The sequence below is a fragment of the Puntigrus tetrazona genome, chromosome 11 (genome assembly GCF_018831695.1).
Source record: "Puntigrus tetrazona isolate hp1 chromosome 11, ASM1883169v1, whole genome shotgun sequence".
Classification (NCBI taxonomy): domain Eukaryota; kingdom Metazoa; phylum Chordata; class Actinopteri; order Cypriniformes; family Cyprinidae; genus Puntigrus; species Puntigrus tetrazona.
This window is the reverse complement of record NC_056709.1, coordinates 13,867,446-13,887,345: the sequence shown is the minus strand read 5'-3', so window position 1 is coordinate 13,887,345 and position 19,900 is coordinate 13,867,446. Positions and strand designations below refer to the sequence as shown.

Here is a 19,900-nt window from a genome sequence, read left to right as displayed (position 1 = left end):
AAATCATTTGATTATATATATATATAATATATATATATATATATATATATTGATATATTATACCCCCTTTGCTTCATTGACCACACACACACACAATCAACCTGTTCATAATTTTCTTTGTTTTTAATACAGTTCACTGCAGGTTTGAACCAATAAGCTGTGTTTTTGGACCCCACTGCATACAGAGATCATAACTGTGTCACTGAATTGTAAATGAGTGATTCCTTAGATCCTTCCTATAGCACTCGAAGGGAAAAACACGTCACTCGATCAAGGTGCGACAGGGCTTGAACATACGCATGGGAATGACGAACACAACTCCCGTAAACAGCACAGAATAAGGAGCATTACTCTCCCCAAGCCAGACGACCGACAAATGATCAGCTTCACGACAAAACCTTGAGTTAAGTTTGGCAGTACAAGTACAAACTATACAGCATTCAGTACTAAACAAAATGGCATCGTTAAAACAAGAATATCGAGAGGAGAACGATTAGAAAAACACGTTAACAGTTAAAAACAGCATTTTGTTCATGTAAGGCAAAATCAGGTCCTCTCACAGTGAAGTGTTCAGCAGGTTTCTGCAGCAGCTCGAGGGTCACATATTTACCGACCGCCGTTGAAGCGTACATTTCAGCCATAACAGACCTTCAATTTCGGATAAATAACATATGCGTACAGAGAGTCACGCGACAGTCCACGAAAACGCCAAAAGATGGGTCACATTTCTATTTAGAGACTGCTGTCCTCCTGCAAGAAAAACTGATAGCGAATGAATGAAACCCGAAACACGGTTTTTTGAGATATTTGGATGATACGAAAAATGCTAGCAAAACGAATCGTCATGGAAGCCATTTTGTAAAAGCAAACTTTTTGCCTTCCGGCGTACAGTGAGCAACGCTCCCTTAAACCCTTGATACACAATCTGGGGGAGTAGTGCTCCTTACGTAAGTATGATTAAATAATATATATTCATAAAAAAATAAGTATAATAAATACAATCTAAATAAATAGGTCGATTTTTCACACACATCGTCACACGGATGGATATTTCTTCAAAGACATGGCATAGTTACGTAAACGTTCAAATTTGGCAATTCACTTAAATGTACTAATAAACACGGGACGATCCGTGAAATCAAAAGGTGAAACAACCGAAAAGGAATAAATAGAAACGGCACGTTATAACATGAATACGTGAAGAGAGTGGATGGTGGATGGTATTGCGCATTGGAAACGATCCAGTGTGGATACAGCACTTCCACCTCCACCACCCCCCCCAAACCCTGGCCCCCGGCCCCTGGCCGCCGCCTCCACCGGCCCCTGGCCATGAGCGGTTCGGCAGCATGCTGTTATGTGGGTGGTTGGGGGGACGTGGCCGGCCACTGACCAGATGGTGAACAGAGAGGCCATGCAGCGGAGTGTCTGGCTTCGGAGTGCGTTCACAGCTTCACAGTCGATCCATGCGGAACGTGTCCTCGGTGGCCGGGTCGGCGAGAACCATGTCCGGGTCGTTGAGCATGTGCAGTCCGTCCAGGGTCAAGGGGTCGATCTTCAGCTCGTCCAGCGGGAACTGAGAGTCCGCGTCGAAGCTGACGTCACCGACGCTGGCCAACGAGCTGGTGAGGTCTTTGGAGAGACTCGGCGGAGATTCTCCCGTCACTAATGTGAAAACAAACCAAACGCTTATTCCTGGGAACCAGTGTTGGGAAGGTTACCGTCTAGAAGTTGTATTTATTTATTTACAGATCACACGCCTGGCTTTCTGGCTCCGTCATCATTTTTGGGGGGAGTTTTTCACAAAAATCCTTCAACACTGAGTCTGACATCATAATTTTTTCAGGATTTTCCTTAAAAGCAGTGAGGAGATTTTTTCTTAAAAAAAAAAAAATCAACACTATAGTCTATATACATATTAATCAGCTTTTATATATATATATGTACTAAATGGATATATTAAATATATAGTGAGGATATATGATATATATATATCTATAAATAAAAAAATATATATATATATATATATATATATATATATATATATATATATATATATATATATATATATATATATATATATATATATAAATAGTTTATATACGAAAAAGTTTGTACAATGGTGCTGTACCTCACAAATAATTAAGATAATATAAAGAATAAAAGAAATTAAAACCTTATTTAAAATGTAATAAACAAAAATATTTCAATTACTTTATTATTATAACTGGTTACATTTGATTACGTTAACAACAGGCCTTAATTTGTGTTCTGAAGATGAACAAAGATCTTACGGGTTTGGAACCACATGAAGATGAATAATGACAAATATGTAATTTTTAAGCAAAGTTTATGAGTGCAATTAAAATATAACTAGCTGTTAGTGTTAAACAAAGCTGGATACATAAAAATAACATTATTACACAGATGCATGAGAGCTCGGTTTAAGCGCTAAAATGTAAAAAAAAAAAAAAAAAAAAAAAGTTTCATTTTGGGCTGTGACGATAAATCGTGATTCGTGGATGAATTCTGAGATTTTCCGAATGCATTGCGATTCACTCTGGAATGAATTCTAAGCATAGATTCTAACATGAAGATAGCACTCGACTCTAGTTTTTAATCCACACACTCGTACTAAAGAAGAAGAGCGCTGAAGAACTGTAAATGCTTTTATGACGTGGCATTAATGCAAACACAGCCAACAGCGAATGCTCTTTTGCAATTCGCTTAAAACGTTTTGAAATATTATTTAAGTTGTAAGGACTTAGAGACAAGTAGTGTACGGATGTTTCTAAAGCATGCAGTGCCATCTGCTGTTCAAAACTAAGTTCAGAATCGCAGTGCAATCGAAAAGTCTCAGAATCCATGCCGAATCATTTCTCGATGCATCAATTTACTTCTACAGCCCTAAGTTCAATACGTTACTAGCGAAAGTGCTTGGGAAACTGAAGTAATGAGCTGGAAATATTCAGTGTTTGGAACAATCGGATGCCTCAAGACAAACGCTGATTTCACTAAACAAACTAGAAATTTAAGTGAAATCCTTAATAATGGTTATTGCGTGGGGACCCGAATAATAGATTTGACTCAAAAAAGGTAGAGAGGAACAGGTATAGACAGAGAGCCTAGGCGCAATTATAAATGCAACTCTCTAACATTTGTGGTAAAGATATAGAGAAGTTGAAGCTGAAGCGAAAGACGATACCTGTGAGAATGATGTTGGGGATGTTGCCATGGCTACTGTAACCGAGCTGCTGTGAGTCCTGCTGACCGCCGTGGTTCCCGGTGAGACCCATCATGGCGGCCTGCGTGTAGTTCAGCGTTGAACAGTGACTAGAGCCGCCCGGGTTCTCCATCATGTTCATGTTGAACTGCTCCAGCTTCACCGACGGCATCAGACAGATTGAAAGTCATTTGAACAATAAATGAAATTAAAAAGCAGTTATACACACACACACACACACACACACACACACACGTACATATTGTTTTTCATTTATTCATTTATGCATGCATATAGGTCATGAAACTATAGGTGCATTGCTTAAAAAATATTATTATTATTAATATAATTTCATCATTTTTCATTATAAAAATAAAATCAATATCACTACAATACTGCTAAACTGTGTATACATAATAAGCAGAATCCATATGCATTATAGCAATAATAAAATAATTAACTAATTTATTAATTCTAATATTAATTCTAGTATCATATGCATCACAATACGAGTCCATCTGTGCTATAGTGCAGTCAGCATTGATTTTCAGTGTAAATATTTTTTAATAAAAATGTATTTTTGTCTTAGTTTAAAAAAAGAAAAACCATGAAACACATGTACCTGGTTTGATAGAGCATTGGTTTGTCTGGAAGGAAGTTGCTGATCATAAAAGGAATCTCCAAAGATGCTTCCCACCACCTGAATGTGCTGTAAAGACACACATTATGAGCAATACATCTGAAGAAAATTAGCCACATACTGATAATAATCCTTTTGAATAAGGTTTGAACAATTTTTCAGTGTTTTTGAATGAAGTCTTATGCTCACCAAGGCTGAATTTATTTAATCAAAACAGTAGTATTGCAAAATATTATTACAATTTTCTATTTGAATGTATTTTAACATGTAAATAATTCCTCTCATGCAAAGCTGAGTTTTCAGCATTACTCCAGTCTTCAGTGTCACATGATTCTTCAGAAATCATTCTTAATATACTGATCATTTCTCGAAAGCAGCTGCACTGCTTAATATTGAGTAAAAACCACTAGTCAAAAGTTTTTGATTCATTCTTTCAAAAGTAAAGATATTTATAGAAAAAAACATTACATTGTAACATATTTTAACAACAAATCTGCTATTTTTTAATCAATTAAATTCAGCCTTAGTGAGCTTAAGGGAAAAAAAAAAGTGAGTGTAAAGTGAGTGTACTGAAGCAGAGAGAAACATACAATGAAATGGCAAAAAAAAAATCAATAAATGAAGAATGAAAAACAGAAGTTTTACGCTTACTTGTGGCGAGCCGCCGGGCGAGAAGCCCTGATTGGACACCGGAGATGTTGGTGACTGATTGGCTGAAGAGCCGGTCTGACTGCGGTACTGTGGGGAGGAAGAGGCATACTTCAATTCTTGCAGAAACGACCGTATCGCCCCCCAAAAGCAAACTGTGCAGAGCGGAGGAAAATCGTACCGAGCTGGCAGTTCCGCTTGTGGTTGTCTGCGATTGGCTGGCGAGGGAGGTCTGGGTGGCGTTGGGGGCGGAGCTTACGGTGAGAGGCGGGAGGCGTATGAGACGAATGTTCTGAGGGAGGCTGTGGGGCTGTTTCTGCAGGTCGTTCAGTAAACTCAGCAGAGAGTACTGAGACAGCTGCTGCTCCAGAGACAGGCTGTCCATCGTGATCGGCTGTGACAGACAGACCGTCAACATTAACACTAGACCATACAAAACATCCTTAACATTTAAATAAAATAAGCATTTAAAGGAATAGTTCTCCCAAAAATGAAAATGACCTCATATTTTATTGGTTTATTGTATATGACTTTCTTTTCAGACGAACACAGAGTCTAAGTTTTTAATAAATTGATCCTATTCCTTTGACTGAGAGATTAAATTAAAAATCGCCAAGGCAATATTGCTAAAAAAACTAAAATGGAAATTTAAATAGAAAACTATTTACATTCAAACAAACGGCTAAAAGCGAAAACAGAAAATGTAAAAAAATTAATTGTAATTATTGAACAGAAGATATTATACAAATTCAAATGCAATTATAAAGCACTTTATAACTTTAGCCTGTCCAATACTGTCCAATCCTAATAAACCTAATAAATCAAATTGCTCATATGCTCTGAATTCAAACACAGGCCGTGCGGTCTGGCTCACCTGCGCGATGGGTATCTGGGGGGAGACGGCGGGTGGCAGCGTGGGAGTGGGCGGCTGTGGGCTGATACTGGACGAGGGGCCGGGGCCTGTGTGCTGGGCGGGAGGGGATGGAGGGACGTGACTGGCAGCACTGATGCCCAGGTGCGTGAGGTTGGTGGTCAGGTTGCTGGTACTGCCGGAGCCGGATGTAGGGAAGGTAATGGGGTCGTCTGGATCCAGCGGGGTGGGGAGAGGAGGAGGGAACTGGATGTTTGTCAGATCAGGTAAGGAGCCGCCGGTGCTGTGAGCAGCTGGCATCAAAGAGCTATTCATTTCTTGATCAGGAGATGGAAATATACTGGAAAAATCAAACGGAATATGCAGTGAAATGCTATATGATGCAACACTTCTAAGAGAGACATGTAAATGAGTAAATCTCATATATATATATATATATATATATATATATATATATATATATATATATATATATATATATATATATATCATATATATATTTTAGTATTATATTATTGCATCCAAAATTTAAAAAAACGTTTACTTAATATATGTGTGCGTACCGTGTCTTTATTATGTATATATAAATACACACAAATATATGTATATAAAATATTAGCAATATAATATTAGCAATATAAATGTATATATTTCAATTTTAAATTTTCTTATTTTTCTTAGTGGTGTATATTTAAATATACACAGTAAACACACATATATTACACAATTAAAAAAAAAATATGAACAGATGCAGCTTTTGATTTTTCTAATGCATTAGCAAATGTTGTAATGAACATTACTTTGTTTGAAATTGTTCGATTGTTTGAAATGTAACCTTTGATTGTTAATTCATGTTCGCTAACGTGATTAAAACAATAACTAACACTAACAAATGGAGCCTTATTGTTTTAAAGTTTTCAGAAACATTTTTTTCATGCCTGCGAAACTGCATTAAACCTTTTAGTTTTTCATTATAGATGCTTAGATGTGAGGAATAATCCAGAGTAAAAAAATGTACAGATGAGTTGTGATAGATAGAAATTTGTACAGTATGTCTGAATCTCTCGTACCTTTTGCACAGTTCAAATAAAACCATGTAATATTGCATTTTTATCGGCCAATTATTTAACAAACATTAAACGGACATACTTTTTTTAAACAGAGCATTTGTACCTCAATTTGGCACGTGATGAGTGTCAGTGTAGGATCTAAGGCTCGTGCTACTACAAAGGCTGTGTAAGTGTTACGTGATTTCCAGTACATGGGAAAAACGTTTTAGTCACGACGAACTCACTTAATCCCAGGAACGTCACAGGACTCTGTGTGCAGAGATGCTTTGGGCTCGTCTTTCTCCATCTCTGATTCGGTGTCCTCTGTATCTGGAGGGGTGAGTAACAGCACTGCAGAACAGAGAGAAATGCAGATGAACTCCTACATGAGGTCAATGACAAATAAAGTGTTCATAATAAAAAGGATCTTTTGAAAGGAATCGAGTTTAAACACATGCCAAGTTCTTAGACATGTTCTTTATATCCTCTTACACCATAATTGATCGTTTCAATATTAATTCGTATCAATACATATCCTTATGTTTTATGTTTTGAGGAGTTATCTGATATTTTAAGAGACTCAGTGATGAGTCCCTTTTTGTTTTGCATGTTAGTTCATGGCTTTTGGCAGACAAAAGTTTTAAAAAATATCCATAAGTACAGAAATACTTTTGTTAAAGGAGCCAAATTCATCCTCATGCCAGCTTGGTAAAAGTTTGTAAAATGTGGCATTGCATCACTTGTTCACGGATGGATCCTTTGCTGTGAATGGGTGCCGTCGGAGTCCAAACAGCTGATAAAAACAATACAAGTAATAAGTAATTCACACCACTCCAGTTTAAGCCGTCAAAATCCACAATAACTGTTTCAAAAAAACATATTTGCACTATTTTTACCTGTAATCTGGCATATTTCTCTCCGGATTCAACCGAGAAAACAATTTTGTGGTAATAAGACATGTATTTTAGTTAAATAGATAAACATACTGATAGATTTGTTTCCCACAAACTCGCAGCTTTTTGCTACACAGGACGTTAATCGATGGACTGGAGTGGGTTTACTGTGGATTATTATGATGTTTTTATCAGCTGTTTGGACTCTCATTCTGACGGCACCCATTCACCGGAAACTATCAATCGGTGAGCAAAGGCTAAATATCTTCTTAATGAAGAAACAGGCTCATCCACAATTTAAAGGCCCAAAGATGTATTTGAAATCATTGCAATATTAGGTACCAAAAATGGGGGGAAAAACCTCTCAAATACGTACACGTTTTTACTCCTTTCGACTGCAGTTCCTGAGATCCGCCAACAAAAGCGTCCTGTGGAGCTGGATTCACAGCGCTCTGGTGTAGAGCTGAGTCAGAGTTGGTTCTGCAGCAGAAGTGTGAACGTGTAAAAACACTGTGATTTACGACCTTCGAGCGCGTTTTGTCGATTGGCTTAGCTTAGCTTTACCTTCTCCAGCTTGTGTCGGGAGGCGGTGACAGATACACCGAGCCATAGGGACAGCTGTCGATGTAATCAGGGTAAAGGACAATGTCTCACACACACGTGGAAAAACATACCCAAAAAGTTCACCCAAAACTGAAAATGTAGTTCCACACCTGCATGAATTTCTTTGCTCTACTGATCACAAAGGAAAAGAGTTTTTCATCAGGCTGTTTCGGGTCACCGTTGACCAAGGCAGTCAAAGGTGACCCAAAAGACATGTTCCCCAGCAGAAACTAAATTCGTACAGGTTCGAAACAACTTGAGGGCGGGTAAATAATGACCGAATTTCAATTCCTGGGTGAGCTCTTCCTTTGAGTGAAACTGGACTGCGTCTAATAAAGCTGAAGGATATCTGGCGTCCGTGCTTGTCCACAGAGAGAGGTCTGCGGTGTGGAGAAGCGATGCGATTCCTGTCCCGATACACGCGGTCCACCAGGCCGTGATGCCGGGACGTCCGACTGGTGTCTAAAACCGTCGTCTGTAAAGGAAATGGATTCGGAGTGATCTTCAAATGTCTTTTCACAAGGCATCAGGACTTTTGCTGCAGTGTCGGGGCAAATAAAAGCATAAAACATGGACTAGCGGTATGAAAGCTCAGAGCGATGAGAACCGTCCCGTACAGCCTCGTGCTAATGTGTCATAAATGAATAGCAATGATAAAGAAGGAAAATGACGCGCGTTTCCATCAACTTTGCTACATTTAACCCCCAAAAACCCCTGTTCCGGACAAAAATGCCAACTTATGGTTAATGCATTGCTTTGTAATGCCGATCCGGGCCGTTCCTACTATACAGTGCAAAAAGAAGTAGAACCTTTAATTTGCACTTAAACAAAAACAGAATATTTTCAAGCGTCAAGTGCATTTCTTAAACAAAACATTTCACATAAATACGCTTTTAGAACTAAGAAAAGCTCCAGAATGACTGATTTTGATACTTTGACACTGTATCACACTTAAAAATGTCTTAGTGTCACTGCATAAGATACAATTACATTTTAGATCCTAATATTGGAATAATATTGTCTTTATGAACTATAATGATAGATAGACAGATATATATATATATATATATATATATAAACTGGCAACTTCTTAAGAAACATCGCAAATGCCTATTTATAGTTTTTCTATCTCTAATCTAAATGGTTTCAAACAAAACATGATTTTAGCTTCGATAATATCACTTATACATTATTCTTCTCTGTCCTTAACATCAGTTTCCATCTTGTTCGGCTTCTGTAACATCCTTTTAATTAACAAAAGTCTTAATGGCCTCATCTTGCAAGAAGCGGCGGTGAAACGACAGCCAGTCTAAAACTATTTTACATATAAAAAGCATTGAAAATAGACATTTTTGGCCTGCATAACCAACTTTAGCACCGTAAAAATTTCACAGAGCACCAAATGCACCGCGATTAGATCATCTGAAGGGAAATTCATTGATAAAGGCACAGCACAGAGTGTACGACAGAACTTTCAAACTTATGAAGTTTCTAAGGTCTCACCTGAAAAGGGAGGTCAGTGTTGCTATTTCCAATCTGATTGACATTGGGCAGTGACCCTCCATAGCACTGAGCTCGATTCTGGCCTAGTTGCAAATACTGGGTCTTCTGTAACTGCAGCTGTGCAAAATAACAGTGCGTGAAAAGCAGCAGTGAGTGACGCAATGAACGCATGAATGAAACGTAAACCAGATACCGTGGATTAAGACACTTTATCACGTGAAGAATGAAAAAAAGCAGACCAGTGAGAGTTCAGAAAAAGTAGCGAAACCTCAAACATCAAAGAAACTGGAGAAAATTCCTCGAACGTTGTCCTCAAATTAATGCCCGTTTAGTTTACTTTTTCATTATTTCTTTTTATTATTGATTGATTTTTCCTCATGAAAAACATAACATGTGCCGACCGATATGTTTATCGACACTGAAGAATTGTTTTTCTGTAGAAATACTCTTTAAAGTAAGCTAATAAACAACATAAACCGAATAATAATGTAAAAGTAGAAGGCGAAAAAACAAAGCGTTTTGGACAATTTACCTTGACCTGAAATCGATATGGCCTTATTTTTGTATCACTCATACACTATTAAAGATGTTGCTAATATACTGAATTAAACTTCACAAAAATAAATAAATACTTCAAAAATAAAATAACAGAAAATATTTAAAGTTCAAAATTCCATGTATAATTCAGTGCTACTTTTGTACTATGTTGTTTATGAACTTTACAAGCAATTTCTAAATGACAGTCTACGCGATTCTTTTCAGTGTTGGCAACTAGGTTTATATATATATAGGTCTATAAACGTAGGTTATATATTTTACATGATTTCAATGGATTTTGGTTTCGCATGCATTTGTTTCACCAAACAGTTTCCGCATAAAAAACGTGACAATCTTAGTTGGATAGACTTTATCAAAATCCGACCACCTTTCGATTTAAAATCTAGTCACTAGGATATATTCACTGCGTGACAGCTTGCCCCCTCCACTGACGTTTCGTCGTTAAATAAGTAGCTTGTGATCCACACAACGAGATCGAGAAATAAAAAGAGCGACGATGCCTTCGAGGCCGGAGCAGGTCTCTGTGCAGATGCGCGCGACATCTGTCCAGCATCTCTCTCCAGCAGCATCCTCAGCATCTCCCGCTACGGGACACCGCTGCCGTCCTTCACCGATTTGTCACGGCTCTCGGGCGACAAAAGAGCTCTTGAATCAAACACAGGCTACCTCCTACATAGCAGCCGCGCTATGCGCGCGCCTAGCCGCCGTTTCTGACGCACGTACCCGCGCCGCTCGCGTGATGCTCAGGTCTTTCATGACCTCCTCGAACGCCGCCGTCTCCTCCGCCTGCTTCTGGTTGTGCAGGGCGATTTTCTCGCTGAATTTTCGCGGATTGTTTGAGGTCGCCATCTTCCGTTCTTCTCCAAAACACAGAGCGTTGCGCGAGATGCGTTGCGCGCTGCCGCGGCGCGGCGTCATCACGGGAAGAGTTGTGGGCATTGGAGTCCACCGGAGGAGTGTCTGATTGATACACACACACACACACACACACACACACACACATGAAACGTCTTCATGTGTCTTCCATGTTTAAAAAAGGGGTTTGTTGCCAGTGGTGTGTTAAAAGGGAAAACTTTACACTCATTTTGAGATTTAATATTCTTTATTACAATAAATATATCTTAGCTTTTGCTTTATTATCAAAGGCTATTTTGCACAACACCCAAACAGTCTTGCTGACAGTTGATAATCGGCTTTCTGCAGGTTTTATAAAGCCAAATTAAGGAACAGGATTCATTAGAAACCTTTCTAGGACCTATCAACATCAAAAATACAACTTCCAAATATTTCCACAGGCTGCCTTTTATTTCAGAGAACAGCTAATGGCACAACTCTACTCCAAATTACTAGAAACCAAAAAAAAATGCTCGTCAGCATTTCTGTCTTGCTTTACATTGCAAATGTGTCAAAATACATTTAAGAATACGCAGTCATGTTTTCCGCTCAAAGCAAAGTTAGTTTATGATTAAAGAAAGATGAATTATTTGGCAACGTGATAAGAGTTTATACATTTATATACAAGAAAAAAAATTATCCCAACACTTTTTTCGTTAAAAAACGCAGTTTGAATCTGTAAAGTTTGTTTGCACACAGCAAAAATAACTGTTTGTCATAATTAATGACATTTCTTGCTCTGAGAAAACACTATTTTAGCAGTAGTACAATGAAAAAAAAAAAAAGGAGAGCGCATTTTTTATTTTTATTTTATTTTATACATTTGCGCATGTTTATTTAGACCGCACCGTAACAGACACAACATAGAAAATGGATAAAACAAGAAAACAAAATGTAATTTCACACACGGAAGACAAATGCGTAAAAGGATAACTGCAATAAATGCTACCAGTACCAATACATTCAGTGTTATTTATTAAGTACACAACACGCCTGAAAAGTTCAACACGTAACTTCGTACATCAAAATTGGAACAGGATTGAAATAATAAATTGAAAGTTTCAAAGTTTTTTGTGATTTAACCACATGCTATAAATTTTTGGATGTTCATAAATGCACTTATACAAAGGATTTTCGTTAAATCTAAAAACAACGAGAATGAAAGAAATAACCGAACAGCACTTTAAATGCTTTTATCAAGTTGATTAAGGCTGATCTGTGACATAAATACAAGATTAAAAGGCCATTTGTTCATAAGACCCAGCTGACTTGCTCAAAAGTCTTACCAGATATTGTCCATATTTGGGTTTACATTTTATATCAGCATGTAAATGAGTCCTGAGCTAAGGGCAAGTCATTTACTACTGTAATCGTGGTCATTTACCCATTTATATACATAAAATGGTGTTGTTGAAAAAAATTGAGATATTTAAAATAAATGTAATAAATCATTAAATGCACAAATAAAAAAAAAAAAAAAAAAAAAGGAATTTTCTAGAATGTAGTGTGTATTCATACAAAACATGCCAAAACAATGTCATTACGAAATGTTTGTGCCATAGTCCCATATACGTGATCCAGTACCTACTGTGTAATACTGTATATCTTGTCTAAATTACATGTTCACAGAAAACAAAAACACATTTTCAACTGTTCAGTAATCAAATCACTGGATTTACCACACTGAATATTAAAGTGCATAACGAAATGTGCTTGTTTAGTTTGTGATAGGAAAAAAAAAAATCCTAAAATGAGGTAATATCTTAAATGTTCCCTTAATTTTTAGGAATAATAATAATAATAATAATAAATATTAAAACAAAAAAAACTAATATCAGGAACCTGCCACAAAATAAAGCGTCACAAAATATATTAACACACCAGCCACTACATCTTGCTAGTGGCGCTTCTACAAATGATCACAAAACAAACAAGTTTGCCTAAAAAAAACATATAGATCAGGTCTACCGTTTTGCATGAATTCAAGGTCATGTCTAATTTAGAGGAATACAGGCTGTGCCTGGGACCATCTGCATCCTAAACGGTGATATAGAGATCTGAGCTGTACCCAAGAGATTCACACACTGTGGTAATCTACAAGAAGAACCAGAGCCAGCTTTACATCTTGAGAAGAGCATGCTAACGTTCAATGTTTTAAACCTAGAGCTTCTTCAAAATCCTGGCAAAGTGGACAATTTTGTCCAAATTGTAACTTGCGGACCAAATTCAAAATATCATACTGTAATGTTTTGCCAACTCTGTCCCAGAGGTAAAGTTTTTAATTGTTTGGATGTCAACCAATTCATTCATCCATCCCAAATGACATGAATTGGAATAAAGAGTCGTTATAATAATAATTGCTTGTGAATAGTTTTTGATTGTGTCATTTAGTCACACCATAAATCCTTCATGAAGTCATGATGACATTGCCCCAGTGTTGCTGGCCCATTCAAGTTTGTCATCATTGCAAATCCCACAGGCACTTGTACGAAACCCTCATTAGTATGAAATGGGGCAATCTACAAAAGACAACATTACTGCATGAGAAGTGTGCAGAAAGATGCTTCACATCCTCAGAAATCAAATATAAAGACAATTCCTGTGCTTAGCTCTGGGTGGTTGTTTGGGGAAATACAATAAGTGTAAGTCCCAAAAGAGATTACGGAAAATGAAAATCTCTTTCCCACTCATCGGTCTCTGCATTATAAACTTGCACTAACTTCTGGAGGTTAGGAAGTATTGTGAATACATGTCGGATATTCACAAAGATGAAAACTTGATGACATAGCTCCAATGTTGTGGGTCCATTCAAGCCTGCTGTCAGTGCAAATCCCATAGGGACTTGTACATAACCCTCATTAGTATGAAACATGGCAATCTACAAGAAGAGCCGAGGACAACAATACTGCTTGAGAAGTGTGTAGGAAGATGCTTCACATTCTCAAAAAAAAGTGTGCTTTTATATCGTTGTGAACAAACCTTTCAATCAAGCATGCTTCAAAACCAAAGACATGACATTATGGCAAAGCCAATTACACCATTACTTTCACTGCAGTCCAGGTGGACGCTAAATCTTAAGCTTAAATATGCAGTAAATGCATTATGTGCTTAGCGCTGGGTGGTTGTTTGAGGAAGTACAATAGGCGTACAAGCTATTCCCGCAAAAGACTCTGGAAAATGAAGATCTCTTTCCCACTCATCGGTCTCCGTATTATAAACCTGTACAATACTAGTGACGTTATTGAGGTGCCAGTTGTATCCTCCGACTATATAGATCTTTTTATCCAGCAGACAGCAGCCAGCCTCTGATTGACCAGCTCGCATCGGTTGGACTGTTGTCCATTGATCGGTTTCTGGAACGTAATACTCTACAGCTAGTACATCAAAGCAGCGGTCAACATGGTCCATTCTGCCACCGAGAGCATAAATACGGTTGTTCACACTGATCATAGCATGCAAGACTCTTGGCTCATTCATGGGACACTTGAAGTCCCACTGATCCGAGGTCGGATCATAGCAATGGAGAGTCTTCTTATCCTCCACAGACACGCCGTAACCTCCTGAGACGTAGAGTTTCTCGCCGCACGTCGCTCCGGCATGACCCCATATCCGCCTTTTGAGGGAATCCACAAAAGTCCATTCATTTTTCCTCGGACAATAGCACTCTACAGAGGACAAGCTGCCAGATCGGTTGCGTCCCCCAGTAGCATAAATCTGTCCATGCAATACGTTGAGCTGAAACTGAATGCGGCTCTCTTGCATGGGTTGGATTCGAAGCCACTGGTTCAAATGGGGATCGTAGCGGAAACAGATGTCGACTGCGCCCTCTCCACTGCGATACTGCAAATGCTGTCCACCCACGACATACACAAAATTGTCAAGAACAGATACACACGCATGGCTGCATCCCATCTCCATTTCCGTCAACTCTTTGAACTGTCGCACTGTGACGTCAGGCAGATAGTAGACTTTGCCGCTGACCGTCCGATCGTTATCGGTATAGGGCGTTCCACCGAACGTAATAAGAGACGTGACGTCTGAACGAATGGAAGTTCGAGGTGATTGCATTTCGTGCTGTCGGAATGGAAGGATCTGATAATTGAAGGCCTCTAGGAGAAAGTGTCGACACTGCACATCCTCCACCATGATGTCGATGGTTTGGACGCTGTCCACGAGTTCAGACGAACGCATTAGAGGGAAACGCACATGGCAGAGCACTTCGCTGGCCCCCGCTCGTCTGGATGCGTCGTGCTGCAGCCAGCGGATTGCCGCGTGGAACAAGTCGATCTCATTACAGTTCTTCAACTTGTTGCTCTGAAGGAAGAAAACCAGTCGTTCCTTTGGAATGTGAAGGAAGTCGTCCTCCTGAGCTATCTGCAGGAAGTGGCGGAAGGTGAACGCGTCGACCGACTGCTTAAGGGACGAGAGGCTAAAAGTGGTGGCCATCTGGCCGATGTTTAGGCAAGTCTCAACGCTCATGGCCGATTTCAGGAACTCCTCACAAAGCTCCACCACAGGCACCATCTGTAGGAAGACGGCTGCACCAAGAACATCCTGAATGCAGTCCAAGTCCAGAGTGACCTCAGAACTGTAGGCAAAATCAATAATGTGCTTCAGTCCTCTGGCTGAAAGACCTTTTAGCTCGATGGTGTTCTGGTTTGACTCCTTCATTCCTCCAGTAAACATGGCTCTGTATAGATGAAGAAGAATAGATTTTACACCTTTATATAAATGTGTGGCAAAATGAGGGGATCTAGACTCTTAACTATATTTTTCTACTTGATTTAAGTGCAGTCTTTGATACAATTACTCACCAAGTTCTTTTAGATAGTAGCTAATCTATAGGTATTATGATGTCCCTCTTACTTGGTTGGTTCTCGTAGATATCTCTCATGTCAGATCATAAGTTTCATCTATTACCAATGTTGTCCCTCAAGGCTCTGTTTTGGGCACGCTTTTTTTTTTCTTTACTTATGACGCCTTGTTACATTTTTTCAGAAATATGGCATTAGTTTTCATTGCTTTGCTGATGACACCCAGCTCTATTTGTCGTCCAAGCCAAATTCTATCTTTCTTTCTTCCTCTCTTTTGGACACAGAAGTTCTCACTAGTCCTCAAAAGTAAAGTCATTGTGTTTCAAATCACCCCTTGGTGGCTGGTCCAAGGATAGGTCATAAACCCCGCCCCCTCTCCATGTAATCTAATAGGACGCAAGACAAACTAAATAATTATTTTATTTTATTTTTTTAAACGTGTTTTGTCATTTGTGGATTTTATCACACTGATCTAAGTTAGGGTGTTTGCTTATTAAATTAATTTGGTTTTAGTTAGTTATGTAATGCTACAAATAGGAGAATGTGACGTCATGATTGACAGCAGAAGCCTACAGCTTCTCTGAGTGAACTGAGGCTTGTGATCGACTCCAGTCCCCAGTTCACTACTTTGCAGACTCTGGTCCCAAACCAGTGCAATATGGCCACGCCCTATCAGGACAATGTCTGATTCACTTTTCTTCAATGGAATCTCACCATCTTTTCAGTTAAAAGTCTGGGTGTCATCCTTTACAGTACTGAAGTCTTTTGAATAGCAGGTGGAAAATAATACTCGGTCTGCGTATTTCCATCTACGAAACATCAGTGGTCTTTGACAATTTCTCAAACCAAATTTCACAGATATTCTTGTGCATGTTTCAGTTACCTCGCACATTGATTATTGTAACCCTCTTCTTTGGGCTAACTCAAACTAAATCTCAGCTGGACCAGAATTCAGCTGCCTGTATAATTAGTAGAACTTCTTCCATCAAGCATATCACTCCATTTTTTTTTATTTGCTTCCTGTTAAATACTGAGCAGAGTACAAGATTCTGCTTCTCACTTTTAAAGCTCTTCATAATCTTTCAGCCCCATATCCCTATGATTTGCTTAATTTTTAAACCCCAACGCATATTCTTTCCATCTCTTTCCCTTGCTGTACCTTCTGTTATTAAGCCAAAACAGCAATACGGCAATCTCTACAAATCTCTTTCCACAAAGTATATTCCACAAAGAAAGTGACTCTCTTACCATTTATTTCAAGGCTTAAAACCTTCTTTTTTTAGATTAGATTTCTCTGATCAATTATCTAATATCAACAATTGGTTTTAGCTGTATTGATTTTATGTTGACACTGTTCTGAAAAGTGCCTTTAAATAAAATGTATTAACAACCATTATATCATATTTTGAGCTACAAGTGCAACAGTGACCACTCACTATTTAATAAACACTGTTGAACCAGAACAACATTACAAACCTGACTAAAGAGATGTTTACTGAAGATGCTTTCATCCATTTGTATGTACAATCTCTGTCTGTTCAGGTGCTTTTTAAAGTGTGTTTTACATACATTTGAGATTTGAGGAAATGTGGACTTTAAACAAAAACTGCTGATAAAATGGTTAATAGTTCATATCAGTTCTATCAAATGTTGAAAAAATTAAGAAAAGCTAGCAGCAATGCACCAAAAATATACAACCAAATATGTTATTTTGAAACAACATTAGAGTATAAAAAAAAAAAAAAAAAAAAAAAAAAAAAAAAAAGGCCACGACTATCTTAAAATTATGACGACAATATTACACCATTTTCTAATGTTTTTTTTTATATTGTGAAAACCAATCCAAATTCTTTGTAAAGATCCATTTTTTTGTTCAACAAAAATATTCATACAGCTCTAGACTCGGACTTATTTGAATAGTGTCGCCATTTGCAGCTCAGCTGTGTTAAACGGTGCAACGTCTCACCTGAAGTAGTCACTGCAGGAGGCCAAAACCGCTTTGTGAACCTCAAACCGCTCGTTGTCAATGGCCAGAACCACATCCAACAACTGACCTTGATCGCGCAGAGCAGACAGTCCCCTCAGGAGAGTGTTGCTGTGGCTGGGGGCCGAGAAAGTACAACGGAGCGTGCTATTCTTGTTGTTAGCCATGCTGGAAGAGAGAGAGAGAATCAATTTACGAGGAATTGTATCCCTCACCACTCCCTGATCATTGTCTCTGGCTACAGAATCAACAGAACTTCGCAAATAGCTTGATGAACCTGCCGTTTCCTGACGCTTCACCGATAGGTCTAGGTTTCTATACTCGGTGCATCAACATGATCCCTGTAATGGCACCTACTTTTAAATTATTCAACGGACTGGATGGAGAGCCTATTTGGATAAAGAACACCTAAGCCTCACAAACATCATGTAACAAGTGAACCAAACAATTATTAGCATCAGATGGTTTTTGTGATGACAGCCCGAGGTTTTCTTTTAACACTTCTTTTAACCTTTTAATTAATCTTGATTAAACATTTATGTTCACATAAGTAAATACTGTGTGTGTGTAATAATATTATATATATATATATATATATATATATATATATATATATATATATATATATATATAAAAACATAATGTTAAAAATTATAATAATTGTATAAAATCATACACATACAAATATTTTCAAAATATATACTGTGTGCATATATATATATATATGTGTGCATATATATATATATATATATATATATATATATATATATATATATATATATATATATATATATATATATATATATATACACACACACACAGAATAAACAAATATACTTTGTAAACAAGCTTTTTTTAAAAATGCGATTAATCGTAATCGTTTGACAGCACTAAAGCACTGAGATTATTAAACTTTAAAAGGGGATGGTTTCAATAAATGTGAGCGATGCCCAAATGCAGTGCTGTTGCTATGTCCTCATATCATCAGACTGTCATAAATAAATCAACAGTAGATCCAAATCAGTGTTTACTTGTGGGTGTTTATATTGTATCATATATTAGATGGTTGTAAGGGTGCTTATTTAATCGCCCTTATCCTTCTGAAAGAGCAGCTGGCAGAAGAAAACCATACACAACCAGTGTAACGTCACATTTAATCCGTTCCCATTGCACCTCCAAAGTTTTGTTCATGCACTCCTTCATTTTTCAATCTAGGAGAACACGTGCTCCTCGGGAAAGAGCAAGCGTCGCATCAATCCCTCGTCTTAAGATTGCTTTCGGGGCCCACAATTCTTCAAGACTCCAGAAAGAATGAAAGTAAATTAGGTTCTTATTATAAACATTTTTAAAGGTGCAATCAGTAGGCCTTCAGTAAATCATGGCGGTATAGTTTTTAACCCCAAAAGAGGGTTTGCCCGGTTAAGTCTGGCCCTGTAACAGAAATCAATAAGCTTTAATGCTGCATGCGAATGTTCAACCTAACGATATCATGCAGTATGGCATGAATAATAGATGCTACATTAAACAGGGTTAATAAATTATTAGTTTTTTGAAATGAGTGTTAGGTGAACTAAACGTAAATATAGGGTGAATAGCAATGCACAAGTACATCTCATCTATGGTATAGATAAAAGTGCACTGTTACACAGCTGGCCATGGCCCTTTAACTGCTGAACAAAACGATTTTCTAGAAGAACGACCATCTAATGTTGGGGGTAAACTTTAACAAGTGTGTGCAGCTTTAATAGTAATATCGCTTATCCCTGCTGCATTCTGGGACAACCCTATGCACGCGTGCATCAAACGCTACGTGCATTCCTACCTGCTTTGAGCTCGATTCGCACAGAACTCCACACCATCTGACTCCGCCATGCTCAGCGAGGATGAGGATGAGGAAGGTCATCGTGTGCAGAAGCCCAAATTACCGCTAACCATGCTCGGTCTTCAAGAAAAGTCGGAATACAAGACGCGGCGGTGACAGACAGACAAACAAACAAACAAACAAACAGCCCGCTTCACGCGTGAGAGTGTCGGGTGAGCGGGCTGCTGCGAGACAGGGAGAGCATTAGAAAGGAAAGTAATGATTTCCAGCCCATTAATTACTGCACGGCCTGCAGTCGAGGACAGTCCAGGTGCTGCTGACAGAGTCCGGCTCGAGCTTACCTGCGCGCGCCTCTCACCCTCTGCGCGTCCTCGCGGCTGCTGCTGCTGCGCGCTCACGAG

General features: G+C 38.4%; 2 protein-coding genes across 3 annotated transcripts; both read right to left on the bottom strand.

The window, feature by feature from the left end:
- Positions 1-380: 380 nt before the first annotated feature.
- On the bottom strand, positions 381-10,896 carry LOC122354272 (CREB-regulated transcription coactivator 1-like). Of its 2 annotated transcripts, XM_043252432.1 has the most exons (12): positions 10,709-10,894; positions 9,428-9,544; positions 8,274-8,399; positions 7,886-7,947; positions 7,698-7,801; positions 6,674-6,779; positions 5,383-5,719; positions 4,690-4,902; positions 4,512-4,598; positions 3,843-3,929; positions 3,203-3,377; positions 381-1,662 (listed from the first exon to the last, which is right to left on the bottom strand). In XM_043252432.1, the coding sequence occupies exons 1-12, from the start codon at positions 10,832-10,834 to the stop codon at positions 1,451-1,453; spliced, it is 1,752 nt and encodes a 583-aa protein (XP_043108367.1). In that variant the 5' UTR covers positions 10,835-10,894; the 3' UTR covers positions 381-1,450. The 2 variants fall into 2 exon arrangements, with proteins under 2 accessions (XP_043108367.1, XP_043108368.1); XM_043252433.1 differs by lacking the exon at positions 9,428-9,544 and having other exon boundaries at positions 10,709-10,896.
- A 941-nt stretch (positions 10,897-11,837) lies between these two features.
- Positions 11,838-19,900, bottom strand: klhl26 (kelch-like family member 26). Its single transcript, XM_043252431.1, has 4 exons — positions 19,841-19,900; positions 19,500-19,723; positions 17,660-17,845; positions 11,838-15,569 (listed from the first exon to the last, which is right to left on the bottom strand). The coding sequence occupies exons 2-4, from the start codon at positions 19,547-19,549 to the stop codon at positions 13,988-13,990; spliced, it is 1,818 nt and encodes a 605-aa protein (XP_043108366.1). The 5' UTR covers positions 19,550-19,723; positions 19,841-19,900; the 3' UTR covers positions 11,838-13,987.

What these genes read in the sequence shown, in the direction of transcription:
- LOC122354272 (XM_043252432.1), bottom strand. Translation starts at nt 10,834, where the DNA reads ATGGCGACCTCAAACAATCCGCGAAAATTCAGCGAGAAAATCGCCCTG. An exon ending in ACACTGACCTCCCTTTTCAG is followed by an intron (nt 8,400 to 9,427) that starts GTGAGACCTTAG and finishes TTTCCTTTACAG; the next exon opens with ACGACGGTTTTAGACACCAG. An exon ending in CAAGCGGAACTGCCAGCTCG is followed by an intron (nt 4,599 to 4,689) that starts GTACGATTTTCC and finishes TCCTCCCCACAG; the next exon opens with TACCGCAGTCAGACCGGCTC.
- klhl26 (XM_043252431.1), bottom strand. Translation starts at nt 19,549, where the DNA reads ATGGCGGAGTCAGATGGTGTGGAGTTCTGTGCGAATCGAGCTCAAAGC. An exon ending in GCGAATCGAGCTCAAAGCAG is followed by an intron (nt 17,846 to 19,499) that starts GTAGGAATGCAC and finishes TCTCTCTTCCAG; the next exon opens with CATGGCTAACAACAAGAATA. An exon ending in TCCTGCAGTGACTACTTCAG is followed by an intron (nt 15,570 to 17,659) that starts GTGAGACGTTGC and finishes TCATCTATACAG; the next exon opens with AGCCATGTTTACTGGAGGAA.